Here is a 25,983-nt window from a genome sequence, read left to right on the forward strand (position 1 = left end):
TGGTGGTGTTCCCTCTTTGAGCATAGCCCTAACCTAGGCTTTTGACCTTGTCTGTGATGCACTTTCAGTTGTCATGGGGCCAATGTGGTGTGTGCATGGACCAGATCTGGTGGCACTTCCAGAGGGTGAACTTTGGGTAGAGTCCAGGATGTGAATTTAATGGGTGGAGAGGCTGCAGCAGTCCAGTGAAGTTCGCGCGGCCAACTGCAGGAAGCCATGCTTCACTGCACCCTTCATGGGAGCTGGCCGACTTGCCCAACCCTTGTTAAGCAGGGCCAGTTCCTGAGGAAAAGGCCGGCAGGTAGGTTCTCAGATGCCCCCGGGGAGTCCCCTCCAGCTACTCTGACAAAACCCCCTCCCTCCCGGCCCTCGGTATCCTCCCCTCCCACTGTCCCTCCCTCAGAGGCCTCTTCGAGACGTGCACACGCAGCTCGCGCGGAAGGCGCGGAGGAAGGCGGCCCCAGCGTCCCCGCCCCCGCGTGCGCGCCCCCAAACCCTCCCGTTGGCTCGTTCCGGCCTCGGCGCGCCGCCGGCTCCCCTCGGCCCCGCCCCCAGCACACCTCGGCGGCTGCTAGCGGCGCGGGGGAGGGGAAGGGGCCGGGAGGCAGGTCGGGGCTGCCGGCCGGACGCGGCGGCGCGCACGCAGGCCTCGCCTCTCCCGGGCCTTCTCTCTCACGCCGGCCGCAGGGCGGGCGCGCACGCCGAGTGACGCTCCGAGGAGGAAGCGCAGCCCCCTTCCCCTCCCTCGCTGCCCCTGGCCCAGCGGGAGCCCCCCCAGTGCGCCTGTGCGGAGGCCTACTTGATTATGTGTGCCCTCTCCGGGTTCCAGCGTTAGCGGCCGGGTGGAGGTGGGGAGGGAAGAAGAAGAGGAGGAGGAGGCGGAGGAGGCGGTGGAGGGGAGGTGGGGGGAGTCAGCAAGGACATGGCTCCTGACTCCTGTGCGGAACGTGAGTGACTAAGCGGTAAAGCCCGAGTGAGCGAGCGGCCGAGCGGCGGGCGGGGGCCGGGGCGCCGGGAAGGGAGCGGGGACGCGGGGGGCTGTGCGGGGGGAAGCACTAATTGGCTTGCATGTGTTTTTTAATGGTCCCCCCAACTCCCTCTTAGATGGTCTCTAGCGACCGGCCCGTGTCACTGGAGGACGAGGTCTCCCATAGTATGAAGGAGATGATTGGAGGCTGTTGCGTTTGCTCAGACGAGAGAGGCTGGGCCGAGAACCCACTGGTTTATTGCGACGGGCACGGCTGCAGCGTCGCGGTGCATCAAGGTAAACACCCAACCGCCCGCCCGGCCGAACCCGGCCTCTCCCAACCGTCACCGCTTCCCCCACCTTGGCAGCAACTGCCAGTTCCCCTCCCGCCCCTCCCCCCGCCCCGCCCCCGTCCCGTTCCGCAGCCGGGATTGACTCGGAGGGTCCGCGGCGGGGCGGAGGGGGTGTGGGCTGTGCATGTGGGAGAAAGTGCGTGTGGCCTGGACTGTCATGTGATTCTGCGCTCACTCTCTCAAGTGTCATTCGGCCGCCGCCTGCGCCCGGAGCCGCGGGCCTGGAGACCCCGGGAGGCGGGAGCCGGCGGCGGCGGCGGGCGGGCGGGCTGCGGGGCGGCGGCCGGGGCCCGGGGCGGGGGTCGGGGCACGCGGCCCCCGGTCGTGTCCCCGCTGCTGCGGGTTCCGGCTGGGGAACGTGGAGCCCCCTCCCCCTCCCGCCCGCTCCGTCTGCCGCAGCGTCTGGAGACTTCCTGTGCCATGGAGTCGGGCTCGGGCGCGCGGCGCGCGGCGCTGGGCGGGTCGGGGGCCGGCGGGGCTGGCCTGCAGCCCTAGATTAGGGAGGGGGGCGCCCGCGGCCGCTCCCCGGGCTTCCTGGCGGAGACCCTGCCGCCGCCGCCGCGGACTGAGCTTCCCGCGGAGGAGGGCGGAAGGCCGCCGCTGCCGCCGCCGCCGCCGGAGCGCCGGTCCGAGCTGCCCCGGCCGGTGGGTGAACTGTGGAGGGGTTACGTCGGGCCGTTTCCCCAGCCAAATGACGGGAAAGGGGAAGGGGGGGCTCGGTGCCAACAGGGGCGTGCGAAGCATTAGTTTATTTCTGGGTGTTTCCGTTTGGTGAGTTTCGGAATTTGCGAAAAAGCCGAGGACACTAGTAAGGTAGCTTTCTGGCCATGGAACTTTTATCTGTCTTCCCATTTTGTGTGGGAAGGAATTGAGACTGAAACAACCTAGGCAATTTTTTGGTGGCTCTTGTAGCCCCCTGTTATTCACGAACCCACCTCCCTTCCCATTTCTGAATCTGGCATTGGGTGACGCAGAGGTTCCGTAGTGTATGGGACACACCAACCGACTGAATATAAGGGGCTGAACTGCCATCTTTACAGAATGGGGTCTCAGAATGGGAGGGGAGACTTGGGGGATTGTGAGTAACCTGACTAGAGAATGCAGTTACTCCAAGTTTCTTTTAAGGAAGAACAGAGTTGCACACCTTCTTTTTCTAAGGGGTGGAAACAACTTGCTTTGAATCTAGGTACTAATTTTAAGGTCTTGGAACTGGTTTATTGTATTTTCGTTACAGTGTTCATTGGCATTTGTAGAGGCATTACTTACGAATTGGATGATAAATGATGAAGTTTTGCTAAGTAGTAGTGGTCTCATATCCCAATTTAGAAAATGTTTATTTAAGTCTTAAAATTTTCTCTCTAGAAGCATTTCCGAATTAAAATACACGTTTTTGGACATTGATGCTATCTATATTTGGCTGATACAACATTTTTTTACTGTGGCATGTTTGCACATTTTAGAAGGGATTAGCACTTTAGGTTTTGGAGTTTTAAAAAAAATTTATGCTGCTTTTGTATTCCTTAAGAGCTTTCCAATATTTGAGATGTTTTCAGGTTGTCTCTGAGCAAGCTCATTAGAGAGACTGTCAACCAGGTATTAAGTATTTTTAGGTTTTTGGAGAATTTTTTAATTTTGAGTTAAATGTTAATATAGAACAATTTTTTAAGCAACTAGACTGATTTAGATGTGTGGTATATATTCACATCACTTGTTGGAACAATCACGTTATATATTTAGAAATATGTAGTTTACATGCATTTTAATATCAGCTTTACTGAGAAGTAATTCACATTCCATACAATTCACCCACTTAAAGTGTACAGTTCACACTGGTTTTAGGTGTATTCACAGTTTTGGATTTGTTACCACTGTCAATTTTAGAATATTTTCATCACCCTAACAAGAAACCTTGGATCCATTAACAGTTACTCTCCATTTCTCCCCAACTCCCCTAGCCCTACTCCACCACTAATCTACTCTTTGTCTCCATAGATTTGCCTGTTCTGGACATTTTGTTTAAATGGAAGCCTTTCACTTTTAATGTTACATTTAATTTTTTTTCCCTGCAATATCTTTCTGGTTTTGAAAGGTGACTTGAAATATTTTCATTTTCACATGCCTAAAATGTTTGCTATTCAACTTGAGGAATGAATTAATGCAGGAATGAATTAACAAATTTTTGAGTTATTTTCTGTAAAAAAACTCTTAAATTTTAGCTAACATTTTCTAACAAAAGAATATGATTGAAATTTTTCATGTTCATACTTTTAAATGGAGCAAAAGATTGACATTTTAATGTTTTTATTAAAATGTCATATTTTTAAGTGATATGTATAATAAACACAAGTAAAGCAAGTGGTTTACGTGAATAGTTTGAGAGAGAATTAATAGAGCTTTGAAAAGATATTTGATTTCCATAATTCTTCAAATCTTAACACATATTAAAACATTTTATTTCCCAACAGCTTGCTATGGCATTGTTCAAGTACCCACTGGACCATGGTTTTGCAGAAAATGTGAATCTCAGGAGAGAGCAGCCAGAGTGGTAAGGACTGTTTATCAAAAACATTAAAATACTTAAGTGAGTAGCTTAGGATGCTACGTACTCTTACTTCATTTTGAAGGGTTTTCAGTCTTGTTCAAATATTGAATTTGGGGCAAATATTGACTTGTAGTTTTAAACTTATTTTATAAAATCTGAAAAACAAATTGAACCTCATAAGTATGTATCAGTGGATACTTTGAATGGATAAAATATGAAGTTGTATTTGTGCTTCATTAGCCCTACCCACTGGTTTAAAGCTTAAATTGGCTAATCACACTTGGAGTGTAATGGTGGTAGGGTATACAATACTGATACTTCCGCTAGGTTTTGTTTAATGAGTTAAAAAAACGTATAGGGATTTAATGATTCACATTGCTTTTTACTACATCTACACATGTACAGTTTTAACTGTGAATGCTCAGTATTTTCATACATTCAGTCTCTTTGGCAAAAGCAACATAAAACTTCCTTTTTCCTGGTTAACCTTTCTGAACACTTTTGTAAACCTTCTGTAACGATGACGGAGGAATGTTTATTCTTTGTGCCCAAAAGCATTTTTCCAGTTGAACTTTTAGAAATATGAGGGAGGAATAGATTCAATCTTCACTAGTCATAAACAGTATTACCATTTGCAATGTGGTAGTTCCTTCCTTTTGGGGTTACCTAGAGAATTTGACAAGGTAGAAAACAAACACTTTAACTTCTCTACTTACCTGGATAGCAAAAATGAAAGCTTTTATTTTGGGGCAATTTTTGATTAGCAAGAAATAATGACTGAGTACCCTATGTAGGATTGTGAAACTCAGAGCAGTTTTCCGTTGATATGTTTTGTTGGTGTGTTAGAATGCATGTAGCAGAATTATAGCTGTTGTTCTCGTGTTACAACAATGGGGATTAGCAAATGGAGGATAAAATCAATCATAGCAATTTTAGAACTTGATGAAGTATGTATAGGGTTACTCTTTTTTTTTCCCTCTTTGTAGCATGTTATGGTTTGGGGTTGATGGGTCACCAAGGAAAGAAAGTTATGCTTTAATTTAGTAGTAAACACCCACAATAAGGAGAGGCTGTTTCAGAGTGTGCCACAGTAGCCTGAAAAGGCCAGATAAAGATTAGAAAATAGGAAAGTGGGTGTCAAGAGAGGGAGGATAAAGAGGTAAATGGGGAGTGGTAAATGCCAGCATTGTTTGCCCCAGATCCCACTTGTTGCCTTTTTTTTTTTTTTTTTTTACTTTTTCCTTTCTGAGGGCATGGTCAGGATATCTAGGTGAGTAAGGTAGTTATCTTAAAAGATTTTTTTGAGGACACACTTTATTTCAGCTTTATTTGGTGGGATATGGGGGTCATTAATTAAAGAAGAAGCACAGCCTACTGTAGATTTCTGTAGTGTACAGTTATAAAAGGTAGGGTCATTTGTGTAGAGCGAAATACTCATTCCAAGGTTAAATAAGCAAAGAAGGGACTTTTTGTTATAAGGATATGAGAACCAAGAATCCTAACCTGGAAATGTATCCATGACTTAGAAAGGGAGTTGGATTAGTCTTAATCTTACTTCTGCTTTTCTCTTTGTGTCTGCTTGATTCTTTTTCTTTTCTCTGCTGCTTACACCAACTATCAATAGCTAACTTTTTTGATTGTTTACTGTCAGGTACTTTGCTAAATATTCTATACCAGTTATCTTTTTAAATTATCAAATGTATGAGGCCGATATTCTGTTACTCTCACTTTTATAGATAAGGACGTTACAGTGTTAGGAGAAATACACATTTAGGTGGAGTCTAGGCTGTGATTAAGCTCTCAACCACACTGTTGTATATTGCCTCTTGTGGTGAAAGATGGCCATACTTCAGCCCTTAATGTTTTCTGTCTCCCGTTTCAAGAGACTAAATCTTAGTCCGAATCACGTGTTTCTTTGGGCAGGGGGTGGGGAACTCTTTCTTGGCTTGTTTAGTTCTGGACCTGTTAGCTAGCCATGGCTAGAAAATAAGGTTGAGTTGCTCAGACACAGTAAGGGGGTTTGGGATAGCTCCCTTCTCAGAGAAGGGGAAATTATGAGCTGGTAATACCTTGACAGATACTAAAGAGTAAAAATCCAGAACAATGAAGCAGTACTTTTAGACAAGTAGTTTGGTGTAGAATGGCTTTGAAAAGGAAGTTCATGGATAATGAACTGTCAGGAGAGGAGAACTTGTAGGGTCTAGTAGCAACACAATTTTTTTTTAATGCTTTTTTGTTTGTTTGTTTTAAGTGGAGGTACTGTGGATTGAACCTGGGACCTTGTGCATGCTAAGCGCATACTCTACCACTGAGCTATACCCTGGCAATTGTCTTTTAGGAAAGAGTACTTGATAGTGACATTGCTGCCAAGGATGCTGAAGAACTAAGAAAAGTTCTTGAGACAGCAATTGTAGTTCCCTGGTTTGGGCAGACACTTGATACAGGGCATCGAAGAGAGTAGGGGTTGTAGGAGTAGATAGAATGTTGAAAAAGTAAGGAAAGACGAAAATAAAAGTAGATGGGGATTGAGGGAAAAGTTTGGTTGGTTTTGAAGGGAAGCTCTTTGTTAGATAGGCATTCATTGTTCAGGTAAAGCACTTCAATTGCTTTATTCACTTCCAGTGAATATTTATTTTTACTGAAATTTTTTGATTAGACTTACACTGTTTACTAACCACTATTATAGCGGTTAGAGGTTAAAATACTCGCTGATGACTATTTTTGTATTTGATGTGTATTTATTCTTAATTACCATAGGCTGAAGAGATTTATGAGAACTTTTATTTACTTATACAATTTTAATAAGATACAGAGAGTATATTTTAGATATTTAAGTATTCTACCTTGAAAACATGTTGAGAGTGGATTTTGCAAAAAAATAAAATAGCCAAAAGCCAATTAAGAATTTTTGTTATTTAAGTCTTGCTCTTTTGACTCTAAATGAAAGATGATTTGTTTCCTATAGGAAGTGAGCTGTAACTTTTCACTATTGTGCTGCCTCTTTTTATTGCAGTTCTTCCTGGCTTATTACATTGCTAGGGAAGAATGCTGGATGGAATCAAAACCTAGGTTTTAGGGATTGATCGACAGTGGCACTATTTTTAATTAATTAATTAATTTTGTAATTTTTGCTTGTTGAACATACATAATACAGATAAATCTCTGTAAATCTGTAAAACCATATGCAGTATACTTAACCACATTAACTATATATTTATATTTAATTCTAGTAATTAAAACTTACACTAATATACATTTATCACAAATAGTTCTGAACACCATAGAACATAAAATGAATATCTTCCCCACCCAAAATGAACAAATGTCATTTCTTTACATTTGCTTCAAGTCTTCCCTTCTGCTTAAAAAGAATATAAATTAAAAAGTTAAGTTGAAGTAGTTTTTGTATTCTCCCCAGTCTAGAGTCAGCCATGACTCTCAGTGTCTGTTGTTCCCATCTATATGTACTTTTTCTTGCCAGCTTTATTGAGCTATAATTGATAGTGTAACATTGGAATAGTTTGAGGCGTTCAACTTAATGATTTGATATATGTATATATTGCAAAATGATTATCTCATTAGATTTAGGTAAGATCCATCACCTCAGATACTTGCAAGTTTTTTCTTTTGATGAATACTTTTAAGATTTACTCTTAGCAACTTTCAAATACCCAATACAGTATTGTTAACAGCAGTTACCATACTATACATTACATTTAGAATTTAATTATTTTATAATTGGAAGTTTGTCTTTTAATCACCTTCATCTATTTCCCTACCCAGGACCACTGCCTCTGACAGCCAACAATCTGTTTTCTGTTTCTTTGAGTTTGGTTTTTTAGATTCCACGTATAAGTGAGGTCCTGTAGTATTTGTCTTTCTCTGGCTTGTTTCACTTAGCATAATGCCTTCAGGGTCCATCTATGTTGTCACAGATGTCAAGATTTCCTCCCTTTTTTTTAAAGACTGAATAGTATACCACTGTATATATATATATACTACCGTCTGTGTTTTAGTGTTCATACTACATGTATATTTCCATATACACCATCTGGTATCGTATTATTTTACAGGAATTATATGCTGTATATGTGTTCTATGGTATGTGATACAGCTACTTGTGACATAGCTACAATGATATATACCAATCTAGTTCATTCTTTCTATCTGCTTTAGTATTGTCACAGAAGTACTAGGATTTATTTAATTCCCTTATTATTGATTGTCATTTACGTTTCCAGTTTTTCACAATCACAAATAGGGCTGCAGTGAACATCCTTGTAAATATAGTGAAGTTTGATTTTTAAAAATATAGTCTAAGAATCTGTATTAACAGGCAAGTTTTATTTGTTTACATTTGTACTAATACATATAAAGGATATTCGGATGATACATTTGAGCTTATTTCTAAATTTTATTTTGTGTTAGCTATTTACCGTGTTTTTCCCCAATTTTTTCCTTCAGTTGGAGTGATTGAGTGTTCTTTATTCCTTTAAAAAAAATCTGGGCTGATTTGGAGGTTATATATTCTATTTCTTAATGATTGCCTTTAAAATTTTAATGTGCATACTTTATGTTTTTCTTTGAGTCTAAAGTTAATCTTTGTATTCCTTTTGAACAAAGCCAAGGACCTTAGGACGCCTTATATTCCCTTACTTTCCATTGCAGAATCTGTTTCATTGTTGTCTGTATTTTAATTCCACCTAATTTTTAATCTCCCAAATTAGTAGTTTTTTTTTTTATAGTCATTTGGAATTTAGACTACTTAATTGATATTTTGCCCCACCCAGTTTTTTGTTTTCTTTCTGCTGTATGGGTCCTTTTATTTTTGAAAATTTTTGGTGTTTTTTTTCCCCCCAAGTTCTGTGTAATAAGTAGTAAGTAAGCTTTGTTAATCTTTTTGCATGTAAGAATGTCTTTATTTTGCTTTCTTGTGTGCTAGTTTGAATTCTAGGATAATAGTTATTGTAACTAAAGATTTTATTTTAGATTGTTTTCTGGCACCTGTTTGTGCTACAAAGAAATCTATTGACAGTCTGTTTATCCTGCATGAGAGTTGATCTCCTTTTTCATTCCAAGGACTCCATGTTTTTCATCCAATTTGGAAAATATTCTGCTTTATCTTTTCAAGTATTATCACCTTCCCATTATATTTTCTTCTCCAGGACTGTTACTTAGGATTCTCATTCTTTTTTTCATGTCTTTTAATTTGTCTTTCATATTTTCTATCTTATCTCTGCATTATGGATAATCTCTTTAGCTCTGTCTTCAAATTTATGTTTATTGTTTATCCAGTCTGAATTTCTTTTCTGAGTAAATCATGTCTAGATTTGCTGTTTTTATTTTTTCAGTTTGCCCCTTTTTTCATAGTATCTTGCTATTATTGCCTTAAGCACTATATTTATTTATTTGAGCATATAAAACATAATTACTTTAAAAATCCTCAGATTTTGGAATTCTTTTATTTGTTTTGTTACTGGTGGTGGTAGATGTCTTCATATGCTTTGTAATTTTTAACTGTGAGCTAATCCTTAGGAGTTGTCTTCCTTGGGATTCTTGCTCCTCTGACTTGGGTTTGGGAAGGTGTTAACTGTGGGAAGTTTTTGCATTTGCTCTAACAACTACATTTGGCTGCTAGTAACAAAGACTAGATTATAGTGGCTTCTGCAAATTAGCAATTTAACAAATTTCTTTATTTAAAAGGAGTTAAGGGGAGGGTATAGCTCAGTGGTAGAATGCCTGCGTAGGATGCAGGAGTTCTGGGTTCAATCCCCAGTACCTCGATTAAAAGATAAATAAATGAACCTAATTACCAACCCCACTACCCCCCAAATAGAGAAAAGGACAGGAAAGACTCTCAGAAAAAAAGGGGGGCGGGTCAGAAAGGCATTTCAAAGCTTTTATGGCAGCTCTGTAGAGTCATTAGGGTTCAGACTTTGTCTGTGTTCCTGCTATACCAACCTTAGCACATGGTTTTCATTTTCTGGGTTGTCCCACAGTCACAGCGTGGCAGCTGGAACTGCAGTCATCATGACTGCAAAAAGATGTTCCAGGCAGAAAGCAGTGGGGGGTAGGGGTGAAAGTGGTTCTACTCCCAGGTAACTTACCCTCTTAAATTAATTTTTCTGGAAGCCCCAGTCAGTAATTTATTCTTAATTTTACTGACTCTTAATTGTTAGAGAGGCTGCAAAATATGGGCCTTTTGATGAGTTGAATAAAACCAAGAATTCTATTAGTAGAGAAGAAGGGGGAAATGGATTTGGGGTTGGTAACCAGCAAACTGTCATCAGTTTGCCTGATGGGGTACATTACCCTGGACCAGCTTTTAAGTTTGTTTCTTGACTTGGATTCCGGCACCCTTTAGATGAAGGATTTAGGGCCCACGTTCTCTCTTAGCATAGGCTTGAGTTTCCTGTTTTTCGTGGGTGACTCCCATTCATACTCAGATGAGTATAAGTGCAGCTTCTCTGGTGCTAGTGGTCCAGGACCATGTTTTTTGGGACTAGACTCCCCTTTGGTGGTGGGATAGGTCCTTACCAGCTCCTGTCCTTATGCAGGGAACCCAGTTAGAGTTCTTCAGCACATCTGTGGACTATGTAGTGTCATAGTCAACCCCAGCCTGTAAGGTATAGTTAGATCTGATGTCTTCATTGATTGCCGCAGCTTCAACTAATGTTCATTCTGTTAGCTTTTAAGTTCTTTTTTATTCCTGCCAACTGGAGATTTATCTTAACCTACATAATTAAAAATTGCTTTCAAATATATTTATATTATTTATCTCTGGCTTCTGAGTGCAGGAACCTGGGATGGGGTGTCTTTAGAGGCAGTTAAAAAATATTGTATATAACTTTTTTCTTTTTATTTCTGTACAAACTTTTTAGTCTGTATGTAGAATGCTTTCAAAATTAAGCATTTGCTAACTTTTTTCCTCTTACTGCTGATTCACATCTAATATTTGGATTTAAATTCAGTGTAGCATCCTAAGTTCTATGGCTTTGAAAGAGATGATTTTAAAAAGTTAGCAGATTAGGGCTTACCACCATAGATAAAATAGTAAATAGCCAATATCCAGTGTCTCTCTTGAATTTCTTTTTTTTTACTGTGGGAATAGTGCAACAGCTGACATGAAGTAGGTGCTTAATACTTGCTTGTATTCTTTTCTAACCAGCCTACATAATAGAGAAATGAAAACATAGGGGTACACTGATACATTGCCTATCTTGCTTGTTTATTCCATTTGTTGTTTAGATTTAATTTTTTATGTTTATCAGAGTGATTAGTGCACAAAGTCAGTAGTACTACAGGAGTGTATCTCACACCAAAAACAGTACCTTGCTGCTTGGCTCTTGAACCCTCACCCCGTTACCCAGAGGTACTCCTTTTTGGCTGTTCTTTCTGGTATTTTTTTCTGTATTTCTACAAGGAATGTAGAAGCAGCTGTTCTTGACATACTAAGTTTTAGAGGTTGTCTTTCAGTATATCACACACTTTGGTTAAGTCAGTAGTGTTAAACAGAAATACTTACATTATTATGACTATTTAAATATTTTGTTCATTTCTGAGCCTAAAGCATACTGTGATTGCTATATTGTGTTAATTTTTTTTCTTTTTCCCTGGGATTAATAATTATCTTGTATTTTCAATTTCCTTGCGTTCTTTATTTAAGTCTAGATCTTTTGTATACTCTCTAGTTGCTTCTTCATATAATCTTCCATTTGGTTCATGAATCAGGTAGTCTCTATGTTCAATTTTCTATAAATTCCAAAAGTCCAAAAAAGGGAAACAGTTTTATCATCTTACTTGATTGATACTTTGCCTGAATATGGAATTCTTGGTTGGAGCTAGCTTTCCTTCAAAGTTTTGAATGTTTCTCCATTGCTTTTTAGCTCTCAGTATTTCTGTTAAGAAGACCAATGAAATTCTGATTTCTCATCCTTTGTATGTTATTGTTCTTTCTGGATTTAATATTTTTTTCTTTATCCAGGTTATCTCTGATATTTCTCATGGTAGTGTGCATTTCCTCACTCATTTTACTGGAAACACAGTGGTCCTTTCAGTTTGGTAAATCATGTTAGGGCACATGAGTTCAGTTAGGGGAGAATTTTGGGGGTATTATTTGATAATTTCCTCAGTTGTCATTGTTTTCTTTTTTTATTTGTATGTTGGACCTTTTGAACTGATTTTGTAATTTTTTTATTTTTTAGTTTTTAAATTTTATTTTTTTTTAAATGTGGTTGATTTACAATGTTAGTTTTAGGTGTTCAGCAAAGTGATTCAGTTATATATATATATACGCACACATAAATATTTTTCAGCTTCTTTTCCATTATAGTTTCTGATCTTATAATTTTTTATGTATTGTGGTTTTCTATTTCTTTGTGTTTTACTTTCTAAGACAGTTTCTTTATTTTCCATCCCTTCACTTACATTTCTTAATTCTATTATACTTTCAATTTTAAAGACTCTTTTATGCTTTCTGAATATTTATTTTTTATCATCTGCTTTTGTTTCTTGGGTGTAGTATTTTCTTTTAACTCTGTGAGGATGTTAATCAGATGGTCGTTTTTGTTTTGTTTCAGTTTTCTGAAGTTTTCTTCTGCTCCGGGGATTTTTCCTCAGAGTTCCTTTGTACCATTTGTTTTGACATCTTTTTTTGGACATTTTGCTTACAAATCTAGTGACTCTTAGCCATCTTATTTGAATTTGAGACAAGTTCCTAATGAGATGACTGGAAGCTCTGTATGTGTGACAGAAATTGCTAGCTGATTGGCTTCATTATAGGTAATCTATCTGGATTCCTTAGTTAGGATGCCACCAATTGGTTAGTTTATTCAGAGGAATATCCTCTGTCATCTGTTTGGGATTCACAAACTTGGTTACCAATATTCTTTGAGCCAAGTAGTTGCTGGAATTTCATGATTCAGAACTAGATTTTCAGTTGATTCTTATTTTGTGGGGGATTGATTGATTTAATGGTAGTACTGGAGATACCTAGGACCTCATGCATGCTAAGCATGTACCTTATCACTGAGCTATACCCTAACCCCTTCACTTAATTCTTTTTAGGTAGCTTACCCCTTTGCTCAGATGTACCTGATGTCTGCAAGTCCAGATTTCCTCTCATTTACCCTTTCTTCACTTTTCTAGGCTTAGGGAGAGGTAGTTACCTGGTAGTGTGTAGTGAAGGGATTGAGGGGGTTGATTGGTTTTCAGATTACATCTTATTCCTCCTGTTTTTAGCCTCATTTGAATCCATCTCTCTCAAATACATGTGCCACTGCTATGCATGGCACCTCCTTAGCCCTAATGCCTGGTACCTAAAGTTCCTCCCATTTTTGGTGCTGTGTGATCTAAGATTCATGGCTTTTGGGCCCATCTTATGCAGCAACCTTTTCTGATCTGTTAAGTCATTTACTGCTGCTTTTTAGCTTCCAAAATTTCATAACTGTTGTCTTCCCGTATGTTTGTTTTGTGTTTGTGACTTCATACCATTTTTTGTCATTCAGTGGAATTTTAGAAAGGAGAGGATGTAGTTTTTAAGTGGATTTAACTACCTGTGTTCATGATGTAGTTTTTTTCCCGTTTCTGCCAGGGTCTTGATTTATCTGTCCTTTTTGGTTGATTTTTTTCCCCACTCAGCTCACAATCGTTTCTGAATCTTCCCATGGATTTTACTTTCCCTTAACATTTTTCACCCTTTTGCTTTTCCTCTTTCACTAGCAGGCTTCCTGGAAGAATAAAACCATAGTTGATGTCTTTGCTTCTTCAACTGCCTCCTGTAGTGTAGCCTCTTTAGTTGTGCTTAGTGATTAAGATATAACATAGTTGTCATTTTAAGCAGTAGCATATGAAATCTGCATTTGCTGTAGCTAGCACTCTCATCATGGACACTGTCCATTTTGTCCTTCAGTGACCCTTAAATAAAAATCCATGTGCAAGAAACTCTTAGTAATTTAGCATCAGGAAAATTTTCTCCCTTTAGGGTCTGGTATATTTCCTCCTTTTTGATAGCCCTATGATACACATTCTGGTTTTCTTTTTGTTCTGGCTACCAGGCAGCCCAGAACCAAATCTGGTCTTTAGTTACATCAGTTAAGTTAATCTGATTATTAGTATATTTGTTTTCTCCTCCTCTTCCTGTGGGAATTAGGACTTCACCTCTTACCTCTGTTTCTCTGCGTGTTGATTTCATTCTCTCATACTACAGACTCTCTACTTCATGAGGCTGGAACCATGACTGCCGGCAGCTCTTGGCTCTCATCTTCCTAGCCCCTTCTACCAGAAGAAGGGGCTCTCTTGAAGAATCCTGGGAAGGACTCTGATTGGCCTGTCTTGGATCATGTACCCACCATCCCTGTGGCTGGAGTGGGGTGGGTACTATGAATGACAACCCTCACTAGAACTACATAGTTGGAGTCAGGGGTAAGAGCAGTTTCCCTAAATAAGGGGGAATGACACTCATACTGGCTTTCATTGTTCATTTTTCAATTTTTTTGTTACAATACAGGTACTTTATTTGTAGGCTGCCTCAAATCCTTTTCTGAAAAAATTTTAGGTGTAAATAAATATCACAAACTCCCATTCATTCACTCTTTAAATCATTACATTTGACCCTTAAGTTCATCACTATTGAGTTTGCTATTCAAATGGCCAAGCCCAGAATTTTCTTACCAATTTTCATTATACTTGATCCACTTTCAGAGTTTAAAACAGTGATCACTCCATCTTTCTTGCAACTCCTTACCTGTGACTTCTGAGAAACTGTTTTCTTCTTTTGCCTCTTCAAACATTGCCTTTTGGATTCCTGTTGGGCATTACTTCTTTACTTCTTTAAAATTACATGATTGCTCTTCTGGCCTGTTTATATTTGATTACCTCACCTTAGGTAAACTTATGCGTGCTTTTGGATGCCTCTTGGCATCAGTATCACCTGAAAAGTTTTCTAGCCTTCAGATCCATATTTATAATTGCCTTCTGGATATCTAGGTATCCTAGGCATTGTAAATTTAGTTTCTCTACTTCTGTAGTCACTGATGTCATCTAAGCCTTAATTTTTTTGTCTAGATTATTACAACAGCTTAAATTTAGTTAACTTTTGGTTAGATGATATATTGACATGTTTCAAAAAATACAATAAAAAGATGTTTAGTGAAAATTCTTCCTCTTAAACCTATCTCTTATTTGCCCAGTTTTGCTTCCCATCTTTCTACTGTTACTAGTTTTTTAATTCATTTTTCTTGTTTATGTATGTACCTGTTAATAAATATATAGACTCTTATTTTTCTTCCTTTTCTACAAAAAGATAGCATATTACACATTCTTAGAGTGAACTCCTCCCTTATCTTCTTTTTACTTCTTTTTAGTATAATTCCCCATTTCAAGGTTATCTTCTGTAAAGCAAATATGTTTGTTATTTCCCGGTTTCCTGTAGTGTTATATAACTGCTGGTACAGTTTCTGGTCCATATTATTTTCCCTAATAGTACTGTATTTCACTCTCACACATGTAATTTCTGTGCAGCATATGGCTGGGTAACCCCCTCCCCCAGCCCTCCCCCACCCCAAACAAAAAATTCAGTTTTATAGTTACATAGTAGGGTCAGAAGTTGATGGTGGTATTGCTCTAGAGCCAAGTAGAAATTACAACTGCTCTCACATGATGTAAATTGTTCTTTTTCCATCTATCTTGTCCCTCCTGTCCTATTCTCACTTTCTGTACTGTGTCCTCTACATAGCTGTGAGTAGACAAATAACCCAAAAAGATTACTTTCTACGTGCTATTCTTGAATGCCACCAGCGCATTTCTGTTCTCTGAGTCCCATAGCCCAAAGTATTTGTTGTCTTCTGTCTTAAAATTTTTTTGCTCTGATTTTAATATAAGGCAGGCATGCTCAGTGTTGGTAATTGGGGAAAGAAAGATAAGTAGAAAGAAAAAAAATACATAACCCATAATCTCATGCAGAGATATCAGGTAGAATAGTAGTAGTGTTAAGATCACGGACCTTGGAGTCAGATGGACTAGATTAATGACTGGGCAGTTTATCTTCTAAGCCTTAGTTTCCTCATTTGCAAAATACCATGGAGCTCTGTTTACGTGCCAAGTATAGTCAGGTGCCAAGTATAGTCGGGTGCTTAATATAGAGGAGTAATCATTTCACCCCCTCAACAGGACAGTGAAATATAGGTACTATTTTAACCTATTTTTTTTAATAGTGAGGCAGCTTGAGGCATAGAGTTTCAGGGTCACATAAAAATGGGTAAACCAGGTTTTGAACCCTGGGCACTCCAGAGATGATACTCGTTCTTAAGTGCTATGCTATACTTCAGATTATAGTTGAAGCAAGTAACCAGAATTGTTAAATACATATGTATATGTGAGTATCTTCATCTTGATGTTATTTTAGAATAGGACAGAATGAATTAACATCAATGTGGTGAGATTAGGAAGTATATCATCAGTTATAAGGGCCTCTTCTGAGGTTTATTAGTTTTTGCTATTGTATACTTGTGTTTTAGCCCCTTAGTTCCTACCTTATTTGTTTTGTCTTTAATGTTAGGATGGAGTAATTTAGATGAGCCGTATCTCTGTGCATGAAAGTTTGATTTTATTTAGACTTTCTGGAAGTTTTTTATTTTAATTTTTTTGACAACACATGATTAATATTTATGGATGTTTGTTTTTGGTAACTGATTTTTTGGAGAAAGTGCTGTTTTTCTCTCCCAAACACACTCCATCCTTTGTATTTCTTTGATGTATGGATAATGTATGTCAGAGTATATTTCCTTTGTCATTTAAACAAATAGCCGTGTATTACAAGCCATAAAAGGATTGATATTTTATTCATATTCAAAGACTCCTAATTTCTTTAATTTACTTTACTCATGTGTATTTATGTGTAGGATTTTCATAACTATTTTTTAACTTGTAATATTGTTTTGACTTTGAAATAAAGCTTTTTTTATTGACATATAGTTGATTTACAATGTTGTATTAGTTTTGGTTGTATAGCATGGTGATTCAGTTATACAAATATGCATTTTTTTTTCATATTTTTGGAGTATTACAAGCTATTGAATATAGTTCCCTGTGCTGTACAGTAAGATCTTGTTGGTTATCTACTTTGTATTATAGTAGTTTGTATCTTCTAATCCCAAACTCCTAAATCATCCCACCCTGACCTTCTCACTTTGGTAACCGTAAATTTGTTTTTTGTCTGTGAGTCTGTTTCTGTTTTGTAAATAAGTTCATTTATGTAATTTTTTTTAGATTCCACATATAAGTGATATCGTATTTGTCTATATCTGACTTACTTCACCAAGTATGATAATCCCTAGGTTGATCTGTATTGCTGCAAATGGCATTATTTCATTCTTTTTTATGGCTAAGTTGTATTCCATTGTGTGTGTGTGTGTGTGTATATATATATATATATATATATACCACAACTTCTTTATCCAGTCATCTGTTGATGGACATTTACGTTGCTTCCATGTCTTGGCTATTGGAAATAGTGCTGCTATGAACCTTGGGGTCTATGTATCTTTTCCAATTAGAGTGTTTTCCAGATACATGTCCAGCAGTCGGATTACTGGGTCATAAGGTAACTCCATTTTTAGTTTTTTTATGGGATCTCTATAGTGTTTTCCATGGTGGCTGCACCAAATTACATTCCTACCAACAGTGTAGGAGGGTTGCCTTTTCTCCACACTGCCTCCAGCATTTATCGTTTGTGGACTTTTTAATGCAGGCCATTCTCACTGGTGTGAGGTGATAACCTCTGTAGTGACATGTTTTCATTTAAAAAAATTTTTTTTTTATTTTAATGGAGGTACTGGCTATTAAACCCATGACCCAGGATGAGAATTCCTTTTTTTTTTTTTTTGTGGTTGGGGAGGTAATTAGGTTTATTTTTTGCCTTTTTTTTTTTTTTTTTAATGGAGATACTGGGGATTGAACCCAGGACCTCATGCATGCTAAACCTGCACGTTACCACTGATCTATACCCACCGACCCCAGCAATTTCTTCTTAACAGCATTCTTCCAATCCATGAACATAGGATGTCTTTACACTTATTTGTGTTGTCTTTAATTTCTTTCAGTTGCATTTTGTAGTTTTTGGTGTACAAGTTCTTTGCTTATGGATCAGTTTATTCCCAGAGTTTTCTTTTTTTCTGTTGCTGTTATTAATGCAATTAACTGTTTTCTTAATTTCTTTTTTGGATTGTTTATTTACAGTTTTGTAAAATTAAACCTTTCATTTTGAGTCAAATGTAGAGTCACATGCAGGTACAAGAAATAATACAGAGAGATCCTGTAATTTACTCGATATACACAGTGCTAACACTTTGAAGAACTATAGGATATCACCACCAGGATATTGAAACTGATATAGTTAACAGAGTAATTCCATTACTACAAGGATGCCTCATGGTACCCTTTTTTGTAGCCACACCTGCTTTCTTTCTGCTCCCAGGCTTAGTCCCTAGTAACTGCTAAGGTATTCTTTTTTTAAAAAATTATTTTTTTATTGAGGTATAGCTGATGTACAATATGTGCATTATAGGTGTACAACATAGTGATTCACAGTGTTTAAAGGTTATACTCCATTTATGGTAATTGTAAAATATTTTAAAATACGGCTATTTCAAAATTTCTTGTGTTGTACAATATATCCTGTAGCGTATTTATTTTATACATAGTAGTTTGTACTTAGTCCCCTACCGGTGTTTTGCCCCTTTCCCTTCCTCTCCCCACTGGTAACCACTAGTTTGTTCTCTCTATCTGTGAATCTGTTTCTTTTTTGTTATATTCACTAGTAATACTTTATTTGTGTTTGTGTGTATATATCTGTCTATATCTATATCTATATCTATATCTATATCTATATCTATCTTCTTAATCCATTCATCTGTTGATGGACACTTAAGTTGCTTCCATATCTTGGTAATTGTAAATAATGCTGCTATGAACATTAGCAAGTATCTCTTTGAATTAGTGTTTTCATTTTTTTTCAGGTATATACCTAGGAATGGAATTGCTGGGTTATATGGTAGTTCTATTTTTACTTTTTTGAGAAACCTACATAGTGTTTTCCACAGTGGCTGCACCAGTTTACATTTCCACCAGTAGTACATGGGGGTTCCCTTTTCTCCACATCCTCATTAACATTTGTTGTTTGTGATCTTTTTGATGATAGCCATTCTGAGAGATGTGAAATGCTGTCTCATTCGAGTTTTGATTTGCATTTCCCTGATAATTAGTGATGTTGAGCACCTTTTCATATGCCTTTTGGCCATCTGACTGTCTTTGGAGAAATGTCTCTTCAGGTCTTCTGCCCACTAATGTATTCTTCAGTTCCGCGATTTTGTCTTTTCAAGAATGTTACATAAATGGAGCAACTTTTTTGGTATTAGGTTTTTTCAGCATAATTCTCTGGAGATTCCTCCAGGTTGTTAAATGTATCAAGAGTAGCATTTCTTTTCATCACTTAGTATTCTATATTATGGACATACCACAGCTTGTTTAATGATTCAGCTGCTGAAAGATCTCAGGTATTTCCAGTTTGGGGCCATTATGAATAGAGCTGTTGTACAATAAACATTGATGTACAGATTTTTGTGTAAACATAGATAGATCTTCATTTCTCTGGCATGAATGTCCAGTTGTAGAATTGCTGAGTTGTAAGGTGGCTCTGTGTTTAGCGTTTTCTTAAGAAATTGCCAAAGTGTTTTCCAGAGTGACTATACCATTTTACATTTCAACCAGAAATCTGTGAGTAATCCAGTTTTTTTGTATTCTTGCCAGCATGTAGCATTGTCTCTATTCTTTTTATTTAGTAATTTAATAGATGTGTAGTGGTATCCAATTGTGGTTTTAATTTGCAATTACCTGATGGCTGAAAATCTCTTTTCATGTACTTATTTGCTATCTGTACATCTTTTTTTTCACCCCTATTTTGGCAAGACTTTTATTTCTTTACATTCTTTTTAAATTGCTAAATATACCAAAATCCTTAAATGAAACTCTAAAATGATTTTATGTTCATAATTTGACCATTCCAGTGTTCTTTTTTTATTGAAGTATAGTCATTTTTTAGTGTTCTTTCAATTTCTGGTGTACAGCATAATAGTTCAGTCATATCTGTATATCTTCTTTTGGTCAAATGTCTATACATGACTCTTGCCTATTTTCTAATCTCTTTGTTTATTGATTGATTGACTGTGAAAATATTTAGATTTAGATTTAGCCAGCTGGACTCAGTTAAGATGATTCGCATTTTGTTGGCAACATTCATCGCATCATACACTGGAGCCAGTTGAACATTTGCCTTCTTCTCTCCATCAGGCTTGGAATGGAGAAGGAAACCTCAGCCCCTGCTGCCTTCACTGCCCGCATATGCTCTCTTCCTCCCCCAGTCTTCTGGTGCATCAGTTGGTTCCTTTGTTCATGTCATTCTTTTCTAAATAGTGATCATTCCACCCTTTGCTTAATTTTTTTGTACTGGAGTTTGACAGTTTGTATATTGTAGACATGAGTGCTTTGTCAAATACATGATTTGCTCTTATTTTCTCCTAGGCTGGACTTGTGTTTTCATCTTTGTAATGAACTCTGTTTTGCAGAGCAAAAGTTTTTAATTTTGATGAAATTCAACTCCCAAATTTTTCATTTTATGGATCATGCTTTTATTATCAAATCTGATAACTCTTTTAACTCTAAATCCCAAGGATTTTTCCCCTATATTGGATTTTCAAAAAATGTTTTATAGTTTCTTGCTTTACATTTAAATTTGTGATCCATTATGAGTTAATTTTTGTACAAGGTGTGTGACTCGGGTGAAGGTTTTTTCTTTTCCTTTTTTTTTTTTATTTTTGGCCCATGGGTGTCCACATACTCCAGTGCCATTTGTTGAAAAGTCTATCCTTCCTGCATTGACTTGTTCTTGCACTTTGTCCATTGTCAACTGGCATAGGGAACTATATTCAATATCTTGTAATAACCTTTGATGCAAAAGAATATGAAAATGAATATATGTATACATATATATATATATACGTGTGCGCGCGCACACACACACACACACACACACACATATATATGCATGACTGGGACAGTATACTGTACACCAGAAACTGACACATTGTAACTGACTATACTTCAATTAAAAAAAAAAAAGTCAGCTGAGTATCTTTTTTGAGTATATGTCTGGGTTTTCTGTTCTTTTCCATTGATCTATGTGTATATATCTGGGAGTGACAACTGTCTTAATTCCTGTAGCTGTGTAATAACTCTTGAAATCAGGTAGATGATTCATTTTACTTTATTCTTTCAAAATGGTTTTGTCTGTCTAGTTTCTTTGTATTGTTGGTTTTAATATATATATTAGAATAATCTATCTGTGTATATCAGAATTTTTGCTAGGACTTTGGTAGGAATACTGTTAAACTAGAATATCAATTTGTGGAGAACTGACATCTTTACTATATTGAGTCTTCTAATCCATGAACATTGTGTCTTTCCATTTATTTAGGTCTTTCTTGGTTTTTTGGGGTCAGTTTTGCATAGTTTTCAGCTTACAAGTCCTGTGTATGTGAATTTACACCAAAGAATTTTAAGTTTGGGAACGCAATTGTATATAATGTTGTATGTTTAATTTTGATGTCCACGTATTTTATTGGTAGTATATGGAAATAACAATTGGTTTTTATATTTATCTTGCATCCTACTACCTTGTTGAATTCACTTACTCTGGGAGTTTTGTTATAGATTCCTTGGGCTTTTTTATGTAAGTAGTTGTGTCATCTATAAATAGGGTTATTTTATTTCTTCCTTCTTGATTTGTATGTCTTTTATGCTTGCCTAATTGTTCTGGCTAGAAATTTCAGCACTATATTGGTTAAGATTGATGAGAGTAGACATACTTCTTTTGTGTCTGACCTTAGGGGTAAAGCATTCACTCAGTGATGAGAACCAGTAAGTAGGATGTCAGCTGTCAGGTTTTTTTTTGTAGGTGTTCTATATGCAGTTGAGGAAGTTTACCTATATTCCTATTGTTCTTAGCTTTTTGAAAAATCGTAGATGGGTTCTGAAGTTTGTCAGTTATTTACTCTTCATCAATTGATCTGTGTAGTGTTTTTCCTTTAGCCTGTTCGTATGGTAGACTATATTCACTGATTTTGAATATTTAACCAATCTTGGAGTAAACCCCACTTGATCAGGGCATATGATTCCTTTTATATATAAAGAGATTCTATTTCTATTTTGTTAAGGACTTTTATGTCCCTATTCATGAGGGATATTATCTGTAATTTTCTCTTTTCATACTGTTTGTCTGGTTTTGGTTTTGGAGCAATACTGTCCTCATAAAATGAGTTGGGAAATGCTCCCTCACTTTCTGTTTTCTGGAAGAGACTGCATGGAATTGGCGTTAATTCTTTAAACAATTGAGTCAGTTGTCCTTTGAAGCTGTCTGGGCCTTCATATTTCTTTTTAGTAATTTTTTTATTAAAAAGTTTTTTAAAAATTGAAGTATAGTCAGTTTACAGTGTTGTGCTTTTTTGGTAGTTTTTAAAGTACAAATTAAAATTTAAAAATATAGGGCTTTTCACATGATCAGTTTCATGATTGGTGAGTTGGAGTAGTTTGTGTTTTTCCAAGAAGAGATCCATTTCCTCTAGGTTGTGATATTTATGTGTGTGAAGTTGCTGGTAGCATTGGGTTATCCTTTTGATGTCTGCAGGAACTTTGCTGATAGCCCCTGTCTCATTCCTGATACTTGTCAGGTGTCGATAGAGGTTTATCAATTTTATTCATCTTTTCAAAGACCATCTATTTTTGTTGGTTTTGCTTTTTATGTTTTAAATTTCAGTGATGTCTGCTCTTATTGTTTGTTTTTTACTTCCTTGTTCTTGCTTTCAGTTTATTTAAGTTTCCTGAGGTGGAATCTTAGGTTAATGTGTTGATTTTGAGACTTTTCCACTTTTTTTTTTTTTTTTTTGCATTGTTATAAATTTCCCTCTTAACACTGGTTTAGCCATGTCCCACAAATTTTGGTAATGTATTTTTGTTTTCATTTGGGTTAATTTTTTTTTCACTTTCCTTGTGGCTTCCCCTTTTATTATTATGCCACATCTTTCAAGCCTCTGTGATTTCTGATGAGAAATCTACTCTTATTCAAGTTATTTTTTCCCTGTATAGGTGTACCTTATTTTATTGTACTTCGCAGTTAAGTTTCTTTTTTTTCCTAACCAATTGAAGGTTTGTGGCAACTCTTCATTGAGCAAGCCTGTCTGCGCCGTTTTTCGAACAGCATTTGCTCACTTCATGTCTCTGTAACATTTTGGTAATTCTCACACTATTTCAAACTTTTTCATTGTTAAATTTGTTATGGTGATCTGTGATTAGTGATCTTTGATGTTACTATTAGAGCTAGCTGAAGGCTCAGGTGATGGTTAGCATTTTTTAGCAATAAAGCATTTTTTAATTAAGGTATGTCCTTTTTTTTTTAGCTATAATGCTATTGCACACTTAATAGATTATAGTGTAAACATAACTTTTATTTGCACTGGGAAATCAAGAAATTTATGTGACTCATTTTATTGTGGTGCTCTGCAACCAAACCCACAATATCTCTGGAATATGCCTGTGAATAAGATACTGTTTTTTCCTGGCTGCTTTCAAGATATTTTCCTTATCTTTAGATTTCAGAAACTTACTTAAGATGTGTTTAGATATGGATATCTTGAGGATTATCATGTTTGAAATTTGCTCAACTTCTTGAGTCTGTAGTTTTATGTCTTGCCAAATTTAGAAAATTTTCAGCCATTGTTTAGTTGAGTACTTTTTCATTCCTCCATTATTTCTCCTCTCCTTCTTGAGACTGATGACATCAGTGTCAGATGTTTTTGTTACAGTCCCAAGGACCGTTGAAGCTCTGTTCATTTTTTTTTCCAGTTTGTTTTCTCTTTGTTGTTTATATTGGGCAATTTTCATTGTAATATCTTCTAGTTCACTGATTCTTTTCTTTTTCCTTCACTCTGCTCATCCAGCTCATCCAGTGAGCTCTTTATTTTGCTTATTGTACTTTCCAGTTCTAAAATTTCCATTTGGTTCTTCCTTATATCTTCAGTTTTTTTGCTGAGGTTATGTATTTTTCACTTCTCTGTTCATAATTGCTTGTTGAATAATTTTTATCAGGGTTGCTTTAAAGTCTTCATACAAGAAACATCTCTGTCAGATGTTTAAGTTATAAACATCTCAGTGTTGATTTTTGATTGAAACTTGAACATTTTGTATTATGTTACGAGACTGCATCTTTTATAACCCTGTTTTAGCTGGCTTGCTTTTGATACTCATGGGACTGGGGATGAGTGTGGGCACCATCTCCTTGTACTAGGTAGGGGATGTATTTCAAGTTTCCTGTATGGCCTCTGTGGTCATTTGAAGAAAGCTGCTTATTAATGCTGAGCAGAGTTGGGAGTTAGGACTCCATACTTGATCTCCACAGTGGATGTGGCTTCATTTAACACTGTGAGTTTGTAGGAGTCCTGACTCTCTGCTAGACCTTTACTGACACCATCCTAGTGAGGACTGATTCAGTTCCCTCATTATTGCCAGCTAGAGGTGGAAGTCCAGGCTTTCCATGTTGTCTCCATTGCCATCATAGAGGAAGGTGCTCATTACCTTCCTGTGAGGATGAAATTTCTGATTCCCTATTTGACCTGCTCTTATGTTACCCCATTGGGAGTCTTGGCATGATTCATAGTCTGATGTGGGTGGATGTATAGGTTTGTTCCCCACTTGACTTTTGCAGGAGTGGGTAGGGCGAGTTTTTTCTGTGATGTTTTGCTGGAGTAGAGCAGCTAGTGTCTAAAAGTTTTCTTTCTAGCTCATCTGTCCCCTTCCCTGTCTGTTGTCTAGATAGAGAAGCCTTTTGTCAGGACTCTTTTTGAGGGCCTATGCTTGGTGGTGCTTTCAGGTTGCTGACTTCTTTCATTGCAAGAGTGGGAGATAGCAGACAAAACAAAACAAAACAAAACCCAGGAGACTCCCTGCCATGTTTCTCCTTGGGTCCTGTGGTCCCTAGTTAATTTAACTTCTCACCACCTTTCAGAATATGTTTATTTTGTTTATAAGGTGCGTAATTTTTGTTTGAACTTAGTAGGAAGGATAGGAAAAAGTACTTTTTACTGCATTCTCCCAGAAGTGGAAGAAACCTAGCCTTTGATTTCATTGTTTACTCTTTTTTATTTCATTGATTTCTGCTCTAATCTTTATTCTTTACTCTTCTAGGTTCTTAAAGGTGCAAGGTGAAGTCATTGGTTTGAGTTGTTTCTTTTCCAGTAAATAGGCATTTAGTGCTATAAATTTCCCACTCAATTACTGCTTTTAACTGCCTTCCACAAATTCTGGTAATTTTTTTTTCATTTTCATTCATTTAAAAATACTTTGTATTTTCTTTTGATTTCTTCTTTGACCCATTGTTTATTTAGAAGTATATTTAGATTCCAAAAATCAAGATTTTTCCGTTGATTTTTTTTTCCTGTCATTGATTTCTAAATTAATTGCATTTTGGTCAGGGGAAATTCTTTTTATGACTTAAAGGCTTTTAAATATAAAAGTTACTTCATGGTTTGAATATGATTGGTCTTGGTGAATGTTCCGTATGTCCTTGAACGGAATATTTTGCTAGTGTTAGTGTTCTATGAATGTCGCTTGACATCAATTTGGTTGATGGTATTATTTTGGTTATTAGTATTGTTCAAGGTTTCTCTATCCTACTGATTTTCTGTTTATTGGTTCTATCAATTATTCTGACAGGTTTAATGAAATCTCTAAATATAATTGTGGGACTTCTTGTAGTTTTATTATTTTTACTTTTTGTATTTTGAAGCTGTTTTTAGGTGAATAAATATTTAGGGTTTTGGTATCTTATTCAGTTAAACCCTTTATCTTTGTGAAATGATCCCCTTTTTTTCCTGATAATATTGTTAATTTTAAAATCTACTTTATATGATATTAATATAACCATTTCAACTTTCCTTTTGATTTTGCAGTATGTAATATGACCCTTTTTTCTGGCTGTTTTAAAGATCTTTATTTTTGGTTTTAGGCAATTTGATTAT

General features: G+C 37.2%; 1 protein-coding gene and 1 non-coding gene across 15 annotated transcripts in view; one reads left to right on the top strand and one right to left on the bottom strand.

The window, feature by feature from the left end:
* Nucleotides 1-601: 601 nt before the first annotated feature.
* The window catches only part of MLLT10 (MLLT10 histone lysine methyltransferase DOT1L cofactor), a 161,278-nt gene continuing 135,896 nt past the window's right edge, over nt 602-25,983 (top strand). For 3 of the 14 annotated variants that reach the window (XM_032473923.1, XM_032473924.1, XM_032473926.1), the window contains exons 1-3: nt 604-947; nt 1,105-1,264; nt 3,786-3,865. In XM_032473923.1, coding sequence (XP_032329814.1) covers nt 1,105-1,264; nt 3,786-3,865 — 240 coding nt within the window. In that variant the 5' untranslated portion in view covers nt 604-947. Of the gene's footprint in view, nt 974-1,104; nt 1,265-1,575; nt 1,966-3,785; nt 3,866-14,115; nt 14,285-25,983 lie in introns of those variants that run through there. The other 11 variants (XR_004317496.1, XM_032473931.1, XM_032473921.1 and 8 more) reach the window with 10 other exon arrangements.
* Nucleotides 20,285-20,350, bottom strand: LOC116661634. Its single transcript, XR_004317587.1, has one exon. It is a non-coding gene; the product is annotated as a small nucleolar RNA SNORD42 (small nucleolar RNA).

Source organism: Camelus ferus, chromosome 35 (assembly GCF_009834535.1).
Source record: "Camelus ferus isolate YT-003-E chromosome 35, BCGSAC_Cfer_1.0, whole genome shotgun sequence".
Lineage (NCBI taxonomy): Eukaryota > Metazoa > Chordata > Mammalia > Artiodactyla > Camelidae > Camelus > Camelus ferus.